Source organism: Asparagus officinalis, chromosome 6, assembly GCF_001876935.1.
Source record: "Asparagus officinalis chromosome 6, Aspof.V1, whole genome shotgun sequence".
In the NCBI taxonomy this organism is placed as follows: domain Eukaryota; kingdom Viridiplantae; phylum Streptophyta; class Magnoliopsida; order Asparagales; family Asparagaceae; genus Asparagus; species Asparagus officinalis.
The window spans coordinates 8,894,812-8,913,060 of NC_033799.1; the positions used below are offsets into that span (position 1 = coordinate 8,894,812).

Sequence of the window (18,249 nt, forward strand, 5' to 3'; positions counted from 1 at the left end):
TGGGGCATTTCGTCCTCTCGATCAGTGAAACTCCTAACAGGCGCAGATTTCATCGCATCTCCCATTAACTTGGCCTTTTTGGAATTTTTGGCCATGACAGGTATTCGCTTACGAATTCTCCTGTCGTATTCGCCTTGCTCAGCAGCAGAAAGAGCCTTCTTACCCGATCTTAAAGAACGAGGTTTAGGAACAGGCTCTTCTGCAGGAATCTCCTCAGTTGTCTTTTCTTCAGGAGAATCAGCAATTGGTCTTCCCTCTACGATCCTCATAGGAACCTCTTCCTCAGAAGGTTATATAGTGGACAAGTCCCTAGGAGCTTTAACGACTCCGGTCGCTTCATGTTCGCAAGATAGGTACTCTTCCATCCCTGGCAGATGAGTACTCGTAGAACCGCTCCTCGAACGATACAATTCCCGAATCTCGTTTATACATGAAGTATAAACATCATATTCCGGGATCTGAGAAACTTCAGCAAACCACTGGCGGAAATCCATAACAGTAGAGCAGCCAGGCGGTGAGTTGGGTAAGGTGAATTGCGCATGGGTTCCCCCGACGGAGAAGAAGTACCATGCACGAGCTCCTTCGTACAAATTCCCAATCTGAGCTAACACCGGGTTAGGATTGCCAACATAGAGTTGATCATATCCAAACTGTCCGGCGAACCGAGAAGGCATGTAAGGCTCGATTATGCACTTCTCCCGCAAGCGGTAGACCAGGTAGCCCAGTCTGATCATAAGAAGCCAGTTAAATGTGCCTTCTTCCAGAGAAGACGAGCCCTCAAAAAGCAAGTCCATGAAACGGGCATCCTCCACGTCAGCTCCGTCAAAATTAGGAGCGCAGCAGAAAACCCGATAATTGTCTTCCCGGGATAGAAGCTGTCGAGCCCTGACTATATAAGAACTAGTCCACATGGCCGACTCCAATCTCTGTACGAAGGGAGTATAAGCATCATCACCCTCGTATACTCCCATCATCAACGAAGGGCAAGGCAACACGAACCAGGCCACTAAATATGTATACAGCACTGGTACACGTGGTTGAGGAGATTTCCCAGCTTTCTTCTTAGTAGCTTTAATCCCCGAAGCACTGAGAAGTTCTGAAGTCAACACCCTCAGGCCGTTCTGAATACAGCCAACCATAGTAGTAAGGAGACTCACAGGTCTCCCGTGCGCTAGCAAAACAGCTGGGTACACAACCTCAGCTAATATTGCCTCTATTGGTCTTGACGGTACTACGCACCGCTTTAACCAAATCATGAAGAAGCCCGCAAGTAGAGCCGTGTCAGAGATAGGAACTGAGGCTTGGTAATGGAAACCTTCAAATTCGACGCCAGCTTCAAAATCATCCTTGGCATGCTCTGTCTTATAGGTAGCACTGGAAGCTGTAATTCGAGCTTTGGCATCCTTACGAGAGATCACAGCAACCCGAGATACGGCTACATCTTTCCGGTTTAAATTTTGAAAGAGGTATTCCGCCCATGTGGTATGCATAATGCCCCCTTCACGTATCCCAAAGACTTGGGCACATATGTGGAAGTGGTACATCAATTCCCAGAAAGTAGCATAAATTTCCGGGTGCGCCACCTGCAGTAAGGAAAGCTCCTCGGTGGTGGGGATAAACTCCTCGTAGGGTGTTTTTCCAAGCGGCAGCCCTGACACTGCCTGCATCTCATGAAGAGCAAAACCTAACTCTCCTGCAGGTGTGAAAAATGTGCAGCTGTCCGGGTTATATTTCTCCAACATAGCAAAGAAATCGTGGAAACTTTGCACAACTCCCCGTCGACAGCTAATACTGGAATTGTGAGACCCAATTGAGTGAGCGATTCCTTAAGCTCCTCAAGAACAAAGTCAACCATACGGGTCCACCAACCTCCTTCTCCAGAACAGACCCATCCAGGGGATCTAAATGTTTGGGTAGAGAATTCACCCCGAGCTGCAATAAATTGACGAATGAAAATGTTCGAGGCGTGGCATCTCCTGAATCGAATCCTTCTTCTTAAATAAACCGGGCTTCAACCCCTTGAGTTGTCCCCCGATTTGCGTACGAGCCCGCCGACCAATCCAAGCGACACGTTCTCTTTCTCTTTGACTATGTCGAAGGTCAAACCCCGACGACAGCTCACATTTAAGAAATAAGAGAGTGGATACATCCTCTTCATATTTGGGAGGAATAAGAATTGATTATCAACTCTCCACAGTAGCTTTGAATCTTCCACATATGTAAGATGATTATCGACTGGTATAAGGTCTCCAAATATGAATGCTGGTTTAGGAAAATGAGCATGACCGACAGGGGTCTCCAAGTCTAAGTCAGTTATCAGAATCCGGAGAGTAGAGCATCGAGGGAATTTAATCATTTTCGCTCTTTCCGAATCAGGGAAAGTACACAATGGAATTCTGCTCTGAAGACTGAATATTTCATTCGCGTCAGGTCCACCGATGTATCCAAAATGATGCTCTTGCGAAAGCGACACGTTTAGGAGAAGCACTGCACAATCAAAAGCAAAGGTTAGCAGCTAGAAGCGAACTATCGACATAAAGACAGAGGCTGAAACACAAAGGGTTAAAGTCTCGTGTCAAAATCTTCAACGCGAAGGTCGAACCTCGCGTTAGAAGCCTCAAACGCGAGAGTCAGCCTCGTGTTGAAAAACTTGAACGCGAGGGTCGAGACCCACATGGGATCCCAACCCCGCGTTTTCATTGAGTTAAAATGAGTCATCTTCCTCGTTATCGAGAACCCATCTAGAGTTGTCAAAGAACTTGCCAAGGCAAGTTATTTCGGTCAGCACTCACCACGACAAGGAGGCCCCTGCGGCGGCGATGTCGACGGCAAAGTTCCCGCATGGGCAAGGACACCGCCGGCGTCCTCAGCCGACGGCATCTCGAAGGTCGCTCCGGCGACTTTCTTGGAGTTAGAGCTCGTTCTCCGAGGCGCCATTGATGCAGTTGATCGGAGGAAATTCTTTTGAACGAGAGAGACGAAGTTTGTCGGAGATCTTGCCGTAATCAAACGAGAATTCTCGTTCTCGGAAATAGCCGAAGAGTTTTGAGAGTCAAGTGACTCTTAACGTGACCACTCAGGTCTATTTATAACAGCCGTCAAGCTGTTAAGATGGCACGGGATTCTAGGAGAGAATCCCAACCATCTTTGAAATGCGAAGCTCAATATCGCGTTCAGTTTCCCAAATGCAAAGCTCGAGCCAGCGTCACGAAGGCCCGAACCTCGCGTTTCAAACATCAAACGCGAATGTCACCTCAGCGTTACAATTCTTCTAAATGAAGAACCTGCACTTGTGAACCCGCTTAACGGAGTGTTGATCAAAACCTCTGTATCTCTTAAGCAGAATCTAAATTCTCATCGGGCTAATACCATACCCCAAAATCAACTTATCGATTCTCGTCAATAGAACGATAAGTCCTCAAAATTGCCCTGATCGCAATATTTCTCCTGTCACGTTAAAATCACACCTCTGACAAAATCAACTTATCGATTCTCGTCAATAGAACGGTAAGTCGTCAAAATTGCCCCGATCGCAATAATCCCCCTGCCAAGTTAAAACTATACCTCTGGCAGTCGTCAAAATTGCCCCGATCGCAATAATCCCCCTGCCAAGTTAAAACTATACCTCTGGCACTCATGAAGTTCTTTCAGTGATCAAAGCAGAAATAACACAGGAAGAATTCTACTAGTCGACCCCATTATGGGAAAATAATAAAATATTAATCCTTAGCAGTTTGAAACTTTCTGGAGTTATCTTAAACGATAATGAAGAGAGTTTTCTGTGCTATAACCATTGAGGAGATCTATTCTAAGTCAGGAATATGTCTCAGGCATTTCTCATGATTTGTTACTAAAAATCAAAACATGATAAATGCAAGAAACAATGAGAAGTCAATATCACTTTTTATTCAGAAACCAAAAGAAAGTGATACAAAGCTGTTCTTAAGAAAAAGAATAGTACAAGGTCAAGTCAAAAGAAGCAAGTTGAGCTTTGGCATCAGAGAGCTTTTCCTCATGACTGGCTCGTACAACGGCTTCAGCCTTCCTACGTAGATCATCTTCAGTAAGTGCCACTTCAGCGGCTGCCTCCTCCTTCGCTTTTTCAAGAGCCTGAGCTTCCTTATGGTAATTCAAAAGAGTGTCTGCATTTTTGGACCCAAGTATGTTAACAACAGCTTCTTCGCGAGATAGCTGGGCCTTCAATCTCAGTACCTCCGCCTCAGCTTCGACAAGTTTTGTACGGATAAGATCCAAAGAAGCAGTAGAGAGCTCCAGTTCTTTTTGTTTCAGATCGCTCTGTTCTCGCAAATGCGTGACTTGAAGCTCTTTTTCAGCCAGACTTCGCTCAATCGCCTCACGGCGAGTCACTTCTTCAACTTGGAGGTCAGCAAAAGTAGACACGATCTGTGTCTGAATGTCTGTGTGGCTGAGGGCTTCCAAATGTTTGAGCCGGGCTTCCAAGTGGGAAATAGCTTCTGAACAACGTTCAAAGCAATGGGCATTGCCCACACTTTTGACCCCATTTAAGCCCGCTTCTAAGAGATACTTAAAAGAATCAAAGCGGCCTCGACCAGCTATGACAACCTCGATTACCTTCCTCACGAGACTGTTTAAGTAGCTCAAGGAAATATGGAGGAAGTCAGGAGCGTCCGTTGGACTGGAAAAAGCAATGGAAGACGACTCGACGACCCCAGAAGTGGACGTGCTAAAGTATGGATTAACAAGTGATTTGGGTGTAGAAGTCGCGGAGGCAACTGAAACATTCAATTGCGAAGGACTTGAAGTCAAAGCCATCATTGTCCTCACCGGAGACGCGCTTGGCCCGGCCTCTGTGGGCACAAGCGAGATCTTCATCAGTGCTGTAGGTGAAGCAGCTACAGTGGATGAGGCAGGCAGGGGCTGCTCTTGCATAGGAGCTGACGCCTACACGAGCTGCTGTTCTGGAGGAGGAGTTGCGGCAGTAGTTTCAAGCAATGCTGCAGGAGGAACGATTGTCGTAGGAGAACCAGGTAAATGTTGTTCTTCTAAAGGATCCGACATCTGCGCAGGTTCTGGCTCTGAAGTAGTAGCAGCAGTAGTCCCTGGAGAAGGAGAACCTGCATGAAAAAAAGGTCGGAACGCGGAAAGAACATGCGGAAGAAGTCGAAGAAAACTAGGCTTACCGGAGATGTGAAAAGGAGTATAGCCAGATACTTTATCGGATGGGACCTTGGGAGCATCATCAAAAGTGGTGATGTCATCTATGGAATCATGCTCTTCATCATCTTCTGTAGGATCTGAAATAGATACACTAGAACACTAGAGGGGGGGTGAATAGTGTTCTATTATAATATATACAAAGTAGATAATAAATTGCAAAGAAAAATGGCAAACTCAGAAATTCACAATCACAAACACAAAGTTTTATACTGGTTCCACCAACCCGGTGTACATCCAGTCCCCAAGCAAATCCCGCTTGAGATTTCCACTATGATTTTGAAACCTTACAAAATCAAAAGCAAACCTGACCAATTTGCAAGACCATGCAAATTGCAACACCAATTGACAAGACCATGCCAATTGCCACCCAATCTCTAAACCAAGAGATCAACCCTCTCAAACCCGAGAGAAATCCTTTTTGAAGCAAGAACACAATTGATCCTATAAGCCTTGAATGTGTAGTGAAGTGCTGCAGTGGCTTAGGATTCTTTTAACTCTCTGAATATTGCCTATACAATCTCTAAGAATGATTGAAACCAAGGCAATATCAGAAACTCTCTTTTTCTAAACACTTAGCATGAAAATCTGGAAAATTAGAGAGTGAATATGCACAAAATGTTTGATCTTGCAAGTGCAAAACTTGGTTGTTGTTTTCTGATGTTTAAACCTATTTATAGCCTCTGAAATGACATAATTTTAAACCCAATTAACGTCCACAAAACGGCTATAAACAGTCACTTATTTTAAACCTGAAATCTGGAAAAACTGCTTTTGTAGTCGACTACAAGTCATAGTAGTCGACTACACTGAGTCTAAACAGACTCTGTGAAGTCAGAAAATTGCTCAGTAGTCGACTATAAGGCATAGTAGTCGACTACACTGTAAACTCAGATTCTGGAATTTTTCTGTTTAGTATTTTGACTATAACTTTCTCATCCGATATCGGAATGAGGTGATTTAAGATTTGTTGGAAAGCTCTTGAAGAGACCTACAACTTTGGTCTTTTGAGTTTTTCCAGATTCTAATTTCTAAGGGTTGTAAATGAAATGTTTTAAGACTCACTCAATATCTATAAACTCTAATGGCTAACATAGGGGATTTCTATTGTTAACCAACACACTAAGCATGTGTTAGTGTGTTCTAACACTATGTGTGTGCATGTGTGTGAGTGATCAAGGCTTGTACAAATTTCTAAGCAAAGAAAATATAAAATTACATTTTGACAATAAAGTATATCTTCTTCTTTGCTTCATTTTGCCTTGAACTCATCTATGTCTTGAGTATCTCTTTGAATATAATTATTGATATAGCTCTGATACTGCAAAACAAATGTTAGCACATAATACACACAACATATAATATTTGTTATCATCAAAACAAACTAATCTTGGGGTCAAGATTCCTAACATCTTCACCATCATCCGGCGTGTTGCCAACGTCAACATCCTCATCGTCTCTATCTTCGTCAGCTGCACCACCAATCGAGGAGCCTTCATAATCAACTCGCTCCTCATCATCCTGAGCCGCTGAAGGTTCCGGAAGATCTGTTCCAGCAGCTGGTTTATTCATAAGTCCCGTTGTAGGACTAGGAATTAAATCACCAACTTGTGACATTAAGACTGGAGGAGAAGGGGATGGATTCTCTTCAAGACCCCCTGGTTCTAATGCAGGAGACTTAGGAAGGTCCATCACCGGAGCAGATTCTGCATCTGCAGCCATTAACTCATCCTCTTCATCTTGAGGGGGATGATAAGAAGAAGCGTCACTCGATAGGGCTGGGCCATGAGAACGAAGCCCAGTTTTACGTGGCAGGCCTACAACAGAAGATTCCTGTTGTTCTTCATCTTCAGCAGCTTTGATGGCATCATCCATCAACTTGGATTTTGGTTGGCCTTTGGGGGGAGAATCAACCAGCAGTTTCCGACGGATTTGCTTATCATACTTGCCGGCTTCATCTGCAGAAAGTTTTCTTTTCCCCGCTGCTCTTGTTGTGGGAGGATCAACCACTCGTTGCTCTTCCCCTGGAGCAGGCTCAGCTGTCTGTTCCTCTTCCTGCCCACCAGGCTGGTTTTCAATGGATAGGAACTCGTCAATCCCTCTCAAGCGGGATGTCTTGGACCCCTTTCTTGAAGCATACATATGCCTGATGTCTTTTAGGTAAGACGTATTCATGTTGTAATTGGGAGTTTGAGAAGCGGCGAAATACCAGTTACAGAAGCTTATGGAAGTATAGGAGTTGGGTGTTTTATGGGGAAGCCTGAAGATAGCTTTGGTACAACCCGCCACAGAATAGTACCAAGCCCTGGCTCCTTCATATAAATTGCCTATAATTGAGAGTTGAGGACAAGGGTTTCCGACGTACAACTGATCATACCCAAATTGACGAGCAAACCTATAGGGTTGGCAGGGCTCGATGAAACAGTTGACGCCTTGCCGGAAAATCAAGTAGCCTGGCCTGATGGAGAGAAGCCAGTGTTGACGCCTTGCCGGAAAATCAAGTAGCCTGGCCTGATGGAGAGAAGCCAGTGGAAAACACCCCCGCTTAGCTGAGTGAATCCATTGGAACCCGCTACGTCCTGATATTCGGCTCCGTAAACGCCGCCCTCAAAATCAGGGAAACAGCGGAAGATATGAAAGTGGGTGTCTCGCGCCAAAATTTGGCGAATTCTAACCATGTACCCCCCTTCCCATTTCGCAGATTCTAGTCGCTGCACAAATAGGATGAATGAGTCTCCCGGAGGAGAGGCTGCACTCATCAAAGGAGGACAGTGAAGCACGTACCAATCCTTCAAATAGGTATATGGCATTGGCACCCTGGGATTGGGAGTTTTGAAAGTCTTGTGACCCTCAGACTCTACCTCTGTAATATCAACGAAGTCCGAGGCCAACTCCCATAATCCATACTGCAAACAACTCACCATAGCATTGAGGAGGCTCACAGGCCTCCCATGGGCTAAAAGGACAGCCGGGTAAACCACCTCAACAGCGAGAGCATCAATCGGCCTAGTAGGAACGACGCAACGCTTGAGCCACAACATTAAGAAGCCAGCCAACAACGCCGTGTCAGAAATGGGAATCCGAGCTTGATAATGGAAACTCTCAAACTCCGTGTGAGCCGGGAAAACATCTTCCTTGGCCTCATTGGTGTAGTGGGAGGTAGCATCGTCAATTCGAGCCTGAACCTCCTCCAAAGTACTTGCAGGTAATCGGGTCACTGAGGCTCCTTTAGTGGTCAAGTTCTGGAATAAATATTCCGCCCAAGACACTTGTTTAATGCCGCTCCCTCGGGCCCCCGTCTGCTGCATACAAATGTGGAAGTGACACATGACTTCCCAAAGAGTGGCATAAATTTCAGGGCTGGTTTTCTTTAAAATTTTAAGTTCCGCGGATCCCGGAACAAATTCTTCGTACGACAAATCCCCAAGAATGAGACCCGAGACTTCGTGCATCTCGTGAAGAGCGAAGCCTAATTCCCCTATAGTGGTGAAGAAAGTGCAAGTCTTAGGATTATACTTCTCCAGTATGGAAAAGAAGTGAAAGTGGCTCTGGATAATCCCGAACTTAGTAGCCCGCACAGGAACCAGCAATCCAGCTCGAGCAAGAGGTGCTTCCAATTCGTCCAAAATGAACTTGGTCATCCGAGTCCACCACCCTGTCACCGGAGAATGAACCCAGCCAGGAGTTCTAAATCCTTGCGCGGGAAACTCTCCTTTCTTCGCCACAAACCTCTTGACAAAGGTATTTGCCGGACTGGCCACTTCGCCAAGGGGATACTCCTTAGCGAATAAACCCGACCGTAAAGCTGCCACCTGCCGGTTATAACCAACTGTGCGGACCCCGTGAAAAGTCAGAGTGCCAAGAGTGACCCCGTCCTGATCCTTAACCAGAGGCCAATCCATACGCCTTGGGATGGAAGCACACTGGAAATAAGATATGGGGAACATCCTCTCCATATTGGGCAAGAAAAGGTTGCGGTCTCCAACTTTCCGCAGCCACTTATAGTACCCATCATAAGCAGCGCTTGCTTCGAAGTCAACAAAGTCCCCGAAGAGGTATCCAGGTTTGACTATCGGCTTACGGCTTGGGGTTTCAAGTCGAGCATCCGTAACCAATGTCCTAAGGGTCTCAGGAGAAGCTTGGGTGATCAGTTCCACGCGACTCTTTTCCCTAACTCGGAAAACGGGGAGTTCTAAACGCGAGCTGAAGGTCATGTTCATCTCCCTAATTCGGAAAACGGGGAGTTCTAAACGCGAGCTGAAGGTCATGTTCATGTCCGCACCACCTTCATGCCCAAAATGGTGGCGAAAAAGAAGGGGTTCACTGGTGTGGCGCACTGCAAAATAAAAAAAAATTTAGACAAGGCAAAAACAAAACTCAGACGTGAAGGTCGACTCCCGCGTCAGATAAGCTTGGACGCGAAGGTCGAACCTAGCGTCAAAAATCTCAGACGCGAAGGTCGAACCTCGCGTCAGAAAATTCAGACGCGTAGGTCGACCCTCGCGTCAAAAATCTGAGACGCGTAGGTCGACCCTCGCGTCAAAAATCTGAGACGCGGAGGTCAAACCCCTCGTCAAAAATGCCAAACGACGGGGTCCAGCCCCGCGTTATTGAAACGAGTTTTCTCGTTGATCTAAAGACCAGAACTTGCCGAAGCGAGTTTCATGACCACGAAGGTCGTACTCACTGCCGATCAATGGAAGTTGGGGTGGCACGTTCGCCTGAGCAGCAGCGCCGCCGGCCGGCGCTGACGGGGTGGCACGTTCGCCTGAGCAGCAGCGCCGCCGGCCGGCGCTGACGGTGCCGATCCTTGAGCCGCAGCGACGTTGGACTTGGGAGGACGAGAGACCAATTTCTTGGGTGCCATCGAGTTTTATCGGAGGAGAAGAACAGTTTTCGCCGGAGATGAGAACGAAAATTTTTCGTTAGAATTGCAAGAAGAGTCGAATGACTCTTGATTTGACCTCCAGCGGTCTATTTATAGACAGCTGTGAGCTATCAAATCGTAACGGATGGGATTCGAGGCCAGAATCCCGCCCAAACTCGACCCTAGCGTTCGAGTTGTTTGGGCTTCCAAATGCGAGGCTCAACCACGCGTTCGAATTCCCAACGCTGAGCTCACCCACGCGTTCCAACTCTCAAATGCAGAAATTATCTCTATATTTGGACCGCTATGATAGCAGCTTCTTGACTGCCAAGGCTACGACATAGCCCCCAGATGAATAAAAGAAGAGCTAACAGCAATCATCAAGGCGACCAAAGCTGAGAAGAAACAAACGACTCCACTAGGGAGTCTATTGGAAAAGTACAGATAGATTACATTGAAATCATCTGGCTTGATCAGACAGAGTGAGCAGTTAATCCACTAAATTTTGGGATCCAAAGTATTCCAAAAATTCGTCCTAGTCAACCGCGAACTTTCAAAAACTTTGGAGGGGGTTCTGTAGGCTGTCTAAAAATCACAATGGATAGCTGATCCCTATCAAGCTCCGACAATGGAAGACACAATCAGACGACTTTCTAACCACTGTATTCGTAATTCTACAATCGCTACAAACACGGCCTCATTTCTGAGATGATTGATTTTGATGGTTGCGATAACAACATGACTAATATTATATTAGCAACTATTAGAGATGCTGATGAGCAGTGTAATGATTTCAGAAATAAAAGGTTGGACGTAGTTGGTGAGTTGCTTGGTAGAGAGTTGTAGGTAAATATTCATCTAAAAACACTATGGATGTTGATTCCCATCAAGTTCCTACAACGAAAGCTACAATCAAATAGCTTTCGCACCGACAATCGAAAGCTGCAAATGGAGGACTTTTCACAGAGATCGAGAAGAGTTACAATTCAACGACACTTTCAACAACTGATGAAAACTCTATTCAGCAGTCTTCACCTTCTGCAGTGAAAGTTACAATCTGATGACTTTCACACTCCACAACAGCTAAAGCTAGGATTACTGAACAACGGTCCTTACAACGCTTTACAGAAGAAGTTACAAGTCAACTAGCTCCTTCTAAAATGCGGATGTTATCCCCGCGTTACAATTCTGGAAGTGCAGGCGACCCCCGCGTTTCCAAGCACAAGCTAAACGTGAGCGACCCTCGTGTTCGTAGGGGTTCAACCAACACCGACCCTCGCGTTTCCAAACTATAATAAACCAAACGCGAGTGACCCTCGCGTTCATTGGTGTTCAGCTAATACCCAACCTCGCGTCTCAATTCTGAGAGGCGACGTTGGGTGCTAAACGCCAGATTGGGCGTTTGACTCGTTCAAATACGAGCTGAACGGTTTCAGAACTGTTTCCCCACGATCTGAGGAAATCACGCCCACTTAGGAGCGGATTTAGAGGGCAGTTACAACCTCTTATCCACCTATAAAAACTCAACAAACTCAACTGAGTTAAGGGCTGGCTTTTGGGAACGGAATAGTGGGCAGCAGGTTGGATTTTCAGGATCTCAACCACTCAGGTTTGGCAATTCAACAGCAGCAGCAGTAAAATCCTTGAGATAGGTTTTTTTTGAATCAAATTCAGAAGATCAAATCTGAGAGGATTCTTCAATAACAGAATATCAGCTTGGTCATTAACCGAATTTTCGGTTCTAACAACTCTATTAACAGAGCTTAACTCGTTCAGAGTTTAACTCGTTCAGAGTTCTTAAACTCATTCATAGTTATCTATTAAACTTTCCATAGAAGTTCATTGTTCCCACGATATAAAAGACGGTCGGATCGTCAACGGAGAGCAAATTCGACGCGAGCAATCGAAGGAGGCATTCCATCGCTACCAAGAAGAACCCAGTTTTAAACAAAGGAGAGAATCAAATTTGTTCTCTTCTCTTTTGTAATCAAATTATAATCGAAATCAAAGGAATACAAGACAAATTTGAGATTCAGAGGCTCGTTTGGTTATCAATTAGGAGACTCTGATTTTGTTCTGAGTAGATATATCACATTTGACTCTCGACAGGTAGAGAATGTTGATCAGATTGTTATGATATCACAGTGGGTGGAGAGTGATGCTACTTTATGTTGGGTAGAGATTACTCTTATACTCCAGATCATACTGCATTGGTTGGGATTCCAGCTGAGGTGACATAGTTTGGGGATCATTTGGATTTGGATGCAGATGATGAGTTGGTTTTGGCTTCGAGTGCAGATGGTGGACATAGTTTCGATTTGGATATGGCCGTTGGTTCATCTCTGGTGGAGGTGTTTAGTTTGTTTCACTTTGGGGTCATTGGGAGAGCTATCAGTTACAGATTTGTTGGTGATGTTGGAGGGTTGAGAAATCTTCTATTGGATTAAGGGTCTTTAGAGGCCGTTGGGTGAACTACGTGAATGCTTGATTCCTTAGGCAAGAGGATACGTAGGCAGTCATTTATGATGCAGCCAGTTTGATGAGTAGATACCGACTTTAAAGAGTGATCACATTCTCATTTATATATCGACTTGTTGTGGATTGAGTCCGTTGTCGTGATTTTTATTTCACTTCATACTGGACGTAACAAGTGAGACATTTAGTTTGGTTAGTGTCGACTCAGTTTTGGAAAAACTTCGCCAATGTCGAGATTTGTGGAGTATTAAGGAAATTCTAGTTTTTGGTCCAGATTTTGCAAATTATGTGTCATAAGTCGATTCATGCACAGACATAAGTCGATTTATGGTAAGTTGATGGTAAGTTGACTTACGTTCTGTTCTGAAATTGTTGGTTTTGGCTCGGTCAAGTCGACTTATAGAGATTGTTAAGTCGACTTATGATAAGTCGACTTGTTTTCACTGTTAAGTCGACTTACGTTCTGTTCTCCAGTTGTTGATTTTCGCTCTGCCAAGTCGACTTATAGCCCGTGATAAGTCGACTTATAACATGTTTTATGCACAGTTAGAATTCCTATTTGGATTCTGTTTGGGTTTTTGTTTTGTTATAAATAGGAACACGATTTTGAGGGTTTGTGAGCAGTAAATTGGGGATATTTTGAGCACAGAAAAGAGGTATTTTCTGAGCTATTGGTTAGAGTTTTGTTCGGAGAGAATTAGATATTTGTTGGTGAGATTAATTGGTGAGTTTGAGTGATTTGTAATCTTAGTTTGTACTATTCTTCTCTATTAGTGAAAACCACATCCTATTCTTGCCCCGTGGATGTAGGCAATTTGCCGAACCACGTTAAAATTGGTTGTTTGTGTTTGTGGCATTATTTTAGTTTGTTTGGTCTTCTCTTGACGTTTGTTTGATTTGGTTTCTCAAAGCACATCGGTTTGGTTTTGGCTTCTGTCGCACACTACAGGATGTTGGGGTTATATAGATCTCAGAGACTCAAGACCAAGGACTATACTAAATCTTTCGCTTAATTTTCATAAACTATATATTATTAATCAAATAATTACACTACAACATTGAACAAATATACGCGAATATTGAAAGCTAATCATGTTCACAATCAAAAACTGATGGATATTCGTGTAAACTTAAATTCTTAAGTAAATCAATCTTCATTTTGATTTAATCATCATTATACCAAGATCTTAGAATATATGATTTTCACAATGAACAATTTAATTAAGAGGACGTACCTTGATCCATGATTCGAAGTTTGACAAAATTAAGCTGCAAAGAGACAACGTTGAAGACTTCGATTTCTCTCTCTTTACCCTCTTAATCTTTTCCGAAAATTTCTTGATGGCGAGAAATTTTTTCACATCCTTAGGTAGAGAGAGGACCAAGTCTTTAAATAGAGAATTACCCACCTTCCATCAATATGAGTAGTTAATTTATTGACCAATAGGAATTAACTAATGAGTAGTTAATTTAACTAATGATAAAACATAACCACTAAATGAAATGTGGTTAGTTTCATAACTAAAACTTAGTGGGGGGAGAAACTGTGACCACTAAGAACATGGGCCACAAAAATCTAACATTCTCCCACTTGGCATATGTTTCATAATTTAAAAACATGATTATTATAATACAATATAATATGCATAGTATAAGCTAATTCCATCATTATATTGATCAAACCATTAATCATCATTATAATACAATATAATATGCATAGTATAAGCTAATTCCATCATTATATTGATCAAACCATTAATCATCATTAAGTAGAAAACTAATAAGGATCATGAAGCTAATTCCATCATTATATTGATCAAACCATTAATCATCATTAAGTAGAAAACTAATAAGGATCATGACAGTCGTACGTAGTTAAATCGACATAGTCCCTTCCATGTATCACAATATTAGTTTTAAACTAAACATGACCTGTAATAAGACTTACCATAATGGTCCAACAATAATGTCCTTGTCAGAGACATATCTTGTTAATGTTCACATAATCATTTATGTATATACTAACAATAATAAACAAGATGCATTAAAATATCAGAAACAATATTTAGATGAGCTCAAAGTGTCAAATATATATAAAGAGCATGAACTTTACATAAAAGTTAGTAATGATTTTTAATAATGCCCATTCTTTCAACATGTTCACCAAATGTCTTTGGAGGCAATCCTTTTGTTAACGGATCCGCAACCATAAGATTTGTACTAATATGCTCAATTGACACTCTTTGTTTCTGAACTTCTTCTTTAACGACAAAGTATTTTAATTCCATATGCTTAGCACCCTTCGAATACTTGTTGTTTTTAGAAAAGAAGACTGATGCAGCATTATCGCAATAAATTTTCAGCGGTTTGGCAATACTGTCAACAACTCCAAGTCCTGAAATAAAATTCCACAGCCATAATCCATGAACAGTGGCCTCAAAGCATGCCACGAATTCAGCCTCCATAGTCGATGCAGCAATGACAGACTGCTTCACACTTTTCCACGAGATCGCTCCTCCAGCTAGAAGAAATAGATAGCTAAATGTGGATTTTCTAGTATCCAAACATCCAGCAAAATCTGAATCTGTATATTCAATCACCTCAAGGTGATCAGATCTCCTATAAGTGAGCATATGATCCTTTGTTCCTTGCAAGTATCTCAATACCTTCTTTGCAGCTTTCCAATGATCCAATCCTGGATTACTTTGATATCTACCAAGCATTCCGACAGCAAAACTAATGTCAGGTCTTGTACAAACCTGAGCATACATCAAGCTCCCAACGATGGATGCATAAGGAATTTGTTCCATTTGTTTGTGTTCCAATTCATTCTTTGGACATTGCATAAGACTGAATTTATCCCCTTTCTGAATTGGAACTACAGATGCAGAGCATTTATCCATCTTGAACCTCTCTAGAACTTTATTAATATATGACTTTTGAGACAACCCTAACAATCCTTGTGATCTGTCACGGAATATTTCAATTCCTATCACATAGGATGCCTCACCCATATCTTTCATTTCGAAATTCTTAGAGAGAAATTTTTTGGTCTCGTGTAATAAACCAAGATCATTAGCAGCAAGCAAGATATCATCAACATACAGAATCAGAAATAAAAATTTGCTCCCACTGATCTTTAAATATATACATCGATCAACGATGTTTTCTTTAAATCTAAAAGATGTGATGGTATCATTAAACTTAAGATACCATTGTCGGGAAGCTTGTTTGAGTCCGTATATTGACCTCTTAAGCTTACACACCATGTGTTCCTTTCCTTCAACTAAAAAACCCTCGGGTTGGTCCATGTAAACTTTTTCATCTAAATTTCCATTTAGAAAAGCGGTTTTCATATCCATTTGATGTAGCTCTAAATCATAATGAGCCACAATGGCCATAATAATTCTAAATGAATTCTTTTTCGAAACAGGAGCAAATGTTTCTTTATAGTCAATACCATCCTTCTGAGTAAAACCTTTGGCAACAAGTCTAGCCTTGTATCGTTCGATATTGCCACTTGAGTCGTGTTTGGTCTTAAAGACCCATTTACACCCAACTCTTTTACAACCTTTAGGCAATTCTACAAGATCCCAAACTTCATTATGCTCCATTGATTTCAACTCATCTTTCATGGCATCAAACCATTTATCAGAATTATGGCTTTTCATGGCCTGTGAAAATGAAACCGGATCTTCATCAATTCCAAGATCAAATTCTGATTCTTGTAGATAAACCACATAATCGTCAGGAATAGCAGATTTTTTCTGTCTTTGAGACCTTCGTAATGCTACTTCTTTATGGGGTATATCTATCGCAGGTTCATTGGTAACAACATCTTCATGGAGTGTTCAATCATTTATTTGTTATTCTTGAAAGTCATTAAACTATTCAATAACTATAGGAACAACAACTTGAGAAGAAGTTAAAGGCAAAGGAACATTCATTTTAACTTCTTGAATTTTCACTTTACGTGGTTCCATACTCCCACTAATGTCACCATTCTCAATAAACCTGGCATTTCCAGTTTCAACAATTTTAGTGCTATGACTAGGACAATAAAATCTATACCCTTTAGATTTTTCTGGATAACCAATGAAGAAACCACAGGTTGTTCTTGAGTCCAGTTTCTTTTCATGTGGATTATAAATTCGTATTTCCGCAGGACAACCCCAAATATGAAGGTGTCTCAAACTGGGTTTCCTTCCTGTCTACAGTTCAAAAGGAGTCTTTAAAACTGCCTTACTAGGAACCCTATTTAACAAATACATTGCGGTTTTTAAAGCATACATCCACAATGATAAGGGTAAAGAGGAATAACTCAACATACTCCTAACCATGTCCATTAGTGTACGATTACGCCTTTCTGCAACACCATTTTGTTACGGTGTACCTGGCATAGTGTATTGAGCACATATGCCACGCTTTTCAAGAAATTTAGCAAATGGACCAGGACATTGTCCTGTTTCGTTATATTTTCCATAAAATTCACCACCCCTATCAGATCTAATGATTTTCACCTTTTTGTCTAATTGTCTTTCAACCTCATTAATAAATACCTCTAAGGCATCTACTGATTGGGATTTTTCATGCAACAAATAGACATATCCATAACATGAAAAATCATCTATAAAGGTGATAAAATATTTTTCTTTATTAAAGGATGGAACATCAAAAGGTCCACATATATCGGTGTGTATTATTTCAAGGAGCTGTGTGCTTCTTGTGGCGGCTTTCTTAATTGTAATTTGTATGTTTTCCTTTAATACAATCCACACAAATACCAATATCGGTAAAATCCAAATTAGGAAGGATTTTATTTTTTTACCAATCTTTGTATTCTTTCTTTGGAAATATGTCCCAGATGTTTATGCCACAAATAAGCTAAACTTTCATTCACTAAACTTCGTTTAGTTCCAACATTATGATGCAAGGTTAATAGAGATTCAGCAAAAAGATTATCAAGTCTTAATTTGTATAAACCATCAGAGAGAACACCAGAGCCAATAAGATGATTATACTTAAACAAACTGAAACATCCATTTCCAAATTTAAAAGAGTAACCAACGGTATCAAGTTTAGACAAAGAAACTAAGTTGCGAGAAACAGTAGGTACATAAAGAGTTTGAAAAAGATCTAAATGATGTCCAGTGTCTAAAAACAAGCGGTAGGTTCCAATGGCCTCAACTGGAGCTTTGACTCGATTACCCATGAAGATGAAATTTTCATTTGGATTTATGGTTTGGGTCGTAAGGAATCCCTGCATCGTATTTGAAATATGAGTGGTAGAACCAGAATCAATCCACCAAGTATTATAAGGAACTTCTGTTAGGTTTGATTTCGAAACATACAAAAGCAAGAGGTTTACCTTTCTTTTTGAACCATGCCTTACGTTTCAAGCAATCTTTCTGATAGTGTCCAGGCTTTTTGCAGAAATGACACTTATCGTTCTTTCGTTCCTTCTTGTAGACTTGGACAGGTGACACATTATCTTTCAGTGCTCTTTTCTTGCCCTTTCCATTATACTTTCCTGGTTTCTTTCCAGCTCCTTGATGACCCATGAGATTAATTGAGTGAATTCCTTGTTTCTTAAGCCTTGCTTCCTCTTGAATGAGCATACTTTGCAATTCAGTCACATTCCACTTATCTTTTATAGTATTGTAGTTAATTTGGAATGGACCATACTCAGAAGGCAAGGAGTTTATAATAAA

At 42.1% G+C, this 18,249-nt stretch overlaps 1 protein-coding gene across 1 annotated transcript; it reads right to left on the minus strand.

Moving 5' to 3' along the window:
• LOC109845711 (resuscitation-promoting factor RpfA-like) lies at positions 4,924–7,371 on the minus strand. Its single transcript, XM_020414981.1, has 2 exons — positions 6,615–7,371; positions 4,924–5,096 (listed from the first exon to the last, which is right to left on the minus strand). The coding sequence occupies exons 1-2, from the start codon at positions 7,369–7,371 to the stop codon at positions 4,924–4,926; spliced, it is 930 nt and encodes a 309-aa protein (XP_020270570.1).